Here is a 3629-nt window from a genome sequence, read left to right on the forward strand (position 1 = left end):
ATAACATGCACATGCAAAGCAGCCACCACCACAGGTAAATACTGTTAGGAAATAATTTGCACATAAACAAAGGGTTAACTGACCTTCTAAGCAACACACTGTATTATTCACCCTATTGCTATTACATATATCCAGGTTACTGCAGTTCACAAATATTACAGTTTACAGGTCAATGCATTATATTCAGCACAGAATAGTATAAAAAAAAAATACAAATTGTATTTTATACAGACTTATTGCAGGCTCCAAACTTTGTATATACATATATTGTGATTCTAGTAACTACTAAAATAAGCACTCTGAAAAAAAATAAAAAATAGTTCTATGCCCTTCTCCTCTGCACAATATTTGGAAGCTCCACATACAACATGATACATGAAATACATATATAAAATCTATAGCTCACTTTCACTTGCCTTTTGTACAAAACCCACCAAGTAGATGGAAGATCTTTTGGCAGAAAACATCCACACACTGAATATTTTAATAGATTCTTTATTGAGTCTGAGTTATTAAAATCAGACACAGTTTATAGAAATACGGACTTGATATAAACTGCATATCGCTTTTACAAAAAAAACAGTGCAAAAGTATTACTGTCGATGTTTTCCAAATTATCGATATGAAATAAAAAAAAAAAAAAGGAAAAAAAAAAAAAAGGGGGGGGGGACGTTGTACATGCTGTTGTAGAAGTCCTTATGTTATACATGCAAAGAATTGCAACTCTGGAAGCATTCTCACAACCCAAGTAGTTCACAAAGCATAAAAATAAAATAACCGAAACAAACAGATCTTGAGGCAGTTATCGTTGACTGGTATCTGGATTGGCAATGGGCGGTACCAACAGGAAACCAAATGAAAGATAAAAAGCAAAGTATTGTTGCTGCTCTGCTAATGTCTCACACAACTTTTTTTTTTTTGGAATGGATTCCCATGTCTGTTCTGTATGGATGTTGAGCATGCAAAGTTCAGACTCTACAGTACATAGTAAATTATAATGCAGCAATAAATTCACAGTCAGATGGAGGCATTCAGAAGCCCTGCATGTGGTCTATGTATCCAGCAGGGAGTGAGGAGGAGAGCAAGCTCAGGGTTAAATGCATTATCTGTACATTAAGTTCATGCATAGATAAAGTGTTGCTCTGGTCCAAAAAAAATATTCTTTATACATCAGAGTTTGTGCTTAAGTTTGTCAGCCTGGGATCTGCATTGATCTCATATCTGTAGTGATAACCCTCCATGTGATCTCTGCAAGCATCTCTGATGTTGTACATCCACTTTTTAATCCCCTTCCTGTTCAGATATAAGACAAGCAGAAAGATAACTCCGATAAGGGCAAGTACTATACCCAGAAAAACATAGGAGGTCTGTAAGCTGTTGTCAATTGGATAAAGTGGGCACTCAAGCGTCGGGATTTTGACAGAAAGTAATGAAATGTTCCTCATTTTCTCCGGGTCGGAGCATATCAAGGTGGATGAATCCTTCACTATTTTGGAGTCCTTGAGCCAAGTAAGAAAAGGTTCGATTTCACAGTCACAGTTCCAGCTGTTGTCACCGAGAAACACTGACAAACCTGGTTGGCTAGAAAAACCTAGAAGGGTTGTGTTTTTCAAGTTTTTTAAAGAGTTATGTCTCAGATCCAAAGTCTCCAGGCTTTCAAGGTTAGTGAAAATCCCAGATTGGAGACTGACCAGGGAATTGTTGCTCAGGTCAAGATATTTTATGCTGGACAATGAGTTGAAGGTGCCCGTTGGTAAATACAAGAGATTGTTCCCACTCAAGTCTAGCTTTTGGAGGTTACTTAATAATCCATTCTGCAGGGCACTTGCTATAAAGAAGATCATGGACTCATTGTAGAGAGAATTGCTAAGGTCGAGCTCCAGGAGTGGACTGCTAAGGTTACCACCAACTTGAAAGGACAGATCACTAATATTGGTCAACTTATTGTTGCTCAGATCCAGATGCTTCAGATTTGGAAGATTTCTAAATGTATGCCTGTCCAGTTCTTGGAGGTGGTTGTTACTGAGGCCAAGATTGCTCAGGTTAGTTAATACTTCATGAAAGGATCCCTCTTGCAATCTGTGTATTTGGTTGGAAGTGATGAAGAGATTCTTCACATATGAAGGAAGGTTTCTGGGCACCTCCTTTAGGTTTTTGCTCACACACTTCACAGTCCGGGCTGCATCCGAACACTCACATAAAGCAGGGCATAGAGTCTGTTGTTCGGACTGAGACCATACACTGCCCAAAACATGCACAAGAACTAGGACTAGCAATATTGAACCCTTCATATTTCTTCCATCACCTCCGAGTACAGGTCCCCTCCTCCGCAATTCCAATAAAGAGGGTATATGAGAGGAAGGCATCTCCCCTGCTATTGTGCTTTAGCCTCAGGGCTCCCCCTTCACAGAAGTCTTCGTGGCAACGTTCGTCGTTGATTAATTCTCAGGCAGAAAAATAGGGAAGAGCTGTGTGAACAGCGGGCTAGTGTTCCTCCAGACACCAGCTCCTCAAGCCAACTGCTGCTAGATGTCTCCAGGTTCAGGATGAACTTCCACCATGAAACCTGAAGGAAACAGAAAGAGTGGTCAGACATATCTGGAGCTCATAAAGCAGCGTGCTCCTAATCCTGCCTTTCATCTCATAGAACAAAACCTGGGCTAGTTCTCCTCAGCTGCTCCAGTCATGGGGTTAATTCAGGCTTCAGGTTACATTCTCCACGCCCTTCATCATCTTCCAATGAGTAACCCTTTCCCTGCCAGCAGGCCACTCACTAACACCACATTATTACCATCACAAGACCACTCCCCATCCTGGAAAACTCTTGTGTAAGAGCAAGCAGTCAGGGGGGAGAGCACTGCGATGTGCTGCAAACTCCAGAGCAATCTACAAGTCTCCAGACAACTTCTCCCACCTCAGAAAACACTTTCCACACAACTCCACACACGCCATATCCCTCAGTTCCCGCCTTACCCTGCGCTGCGCTTTGTCTGGGACTTTACCTGCTGCCCGGAGTCGTCCCTTGTTTATTGGCACTGGTCGCTCCACAGCAACTCCTCCACCACCAGCCGCTCACACCAGCCTCTTACTCCGATCTCCTGCTGCTCCCTGGTCCTGCTTCCCTGGAATGTACCAGCAGTGTCTGCCAGCTGTAGGGGGAGCCAGAAAGTAATCTGTACTGAACAGCGTGTTGTTCCAAGCTATGCTTTGCCGTGGAATCGGTGCACAGCATATACTACACACGAGGTCCTGGTTACATCAGAAACACTAGTTGTCCTATGGCTTTGCCGTAAGGAGCTGTGCACGACAATAGGACACCCCTCCCTAGGATGGAAGCGTCCTGTATTGGCTCCTCCCATACACAGCTCTTGAAGAGGCAGCTAGGTGAGCGGGCGGCATAGAGTGTTCGCTGTGACTGAGGGCTAGCACCCGCTCAATTAACCCCCGGTTAGCTGAGCTCCGATCGGGGGTTGTAACCCCTTGGATGCCGTGGTCAAACATGACCATGACATTCAAAGGATTGCGCAATAATAATGACACCCGGCACCCCCTGGGGCAGGATCAGAGGGTGCCCATATCTATTATCTGCAGCCCATGGTCCTCCCAGAGACCCCAGGCTGCCTGGAGCC

General features: G+C 43.7%; 1 protein-coding gene across 2 annotated transcripts; it reads right to left on the reverse strand.

The window, feature by feature from the left end:
* Nucleotides 1–635: 635 nt before the first annotated feature.
* Nucleotides 636–3102, reverse strand: TPBG (trophoblast glycoprotein). Of its 2 annotated transcripts, none has more exons than XM_075268276.1 (2): nucleotides 3003–3102; nucleotides 636–2566 (listed from the first exon to the last, which is right to left on the reverse strand). In XM_075268276.1, the coding sequence occupies exon 2, from the start codon at nucleotides 2364–2366 to the stop codon at nucleotides 1164–1166; it is 1203 nt and encodes a 400-aa protein (XP_075124377.1). In that variant the 5' UTR covers nucleotides 2367–2566; nucleotides 3003–3102; the 3' UTR covers nucleotides 636–1163. The 2 variants fall into 2 exon arrangements, with proteins under 2 accessions (XP_075124377.1, XP_075124378.1); XM_075268277.1 differs by having other exon boundaries at nucleotides 2974–3093.
* Nucleotides 3103–3629: the final 527 nt, after the last annotated feature.

Source organism: Leptodactylus fuscus, chromosome 3 (genome assembly GCF_031893055.1).
Source record: "Leptodactylus fuscus isolate aLepFus1 chromosome 3, aLepFus1.hap2, whole genome shotgun sequence".
Classification (NCBI taxonomy): Eukaryota; Metazoa; Chordata; class Amphibia; order Anura; family Leptodactylidae; genus Leptodactylus; species Leptodactylus fuscus.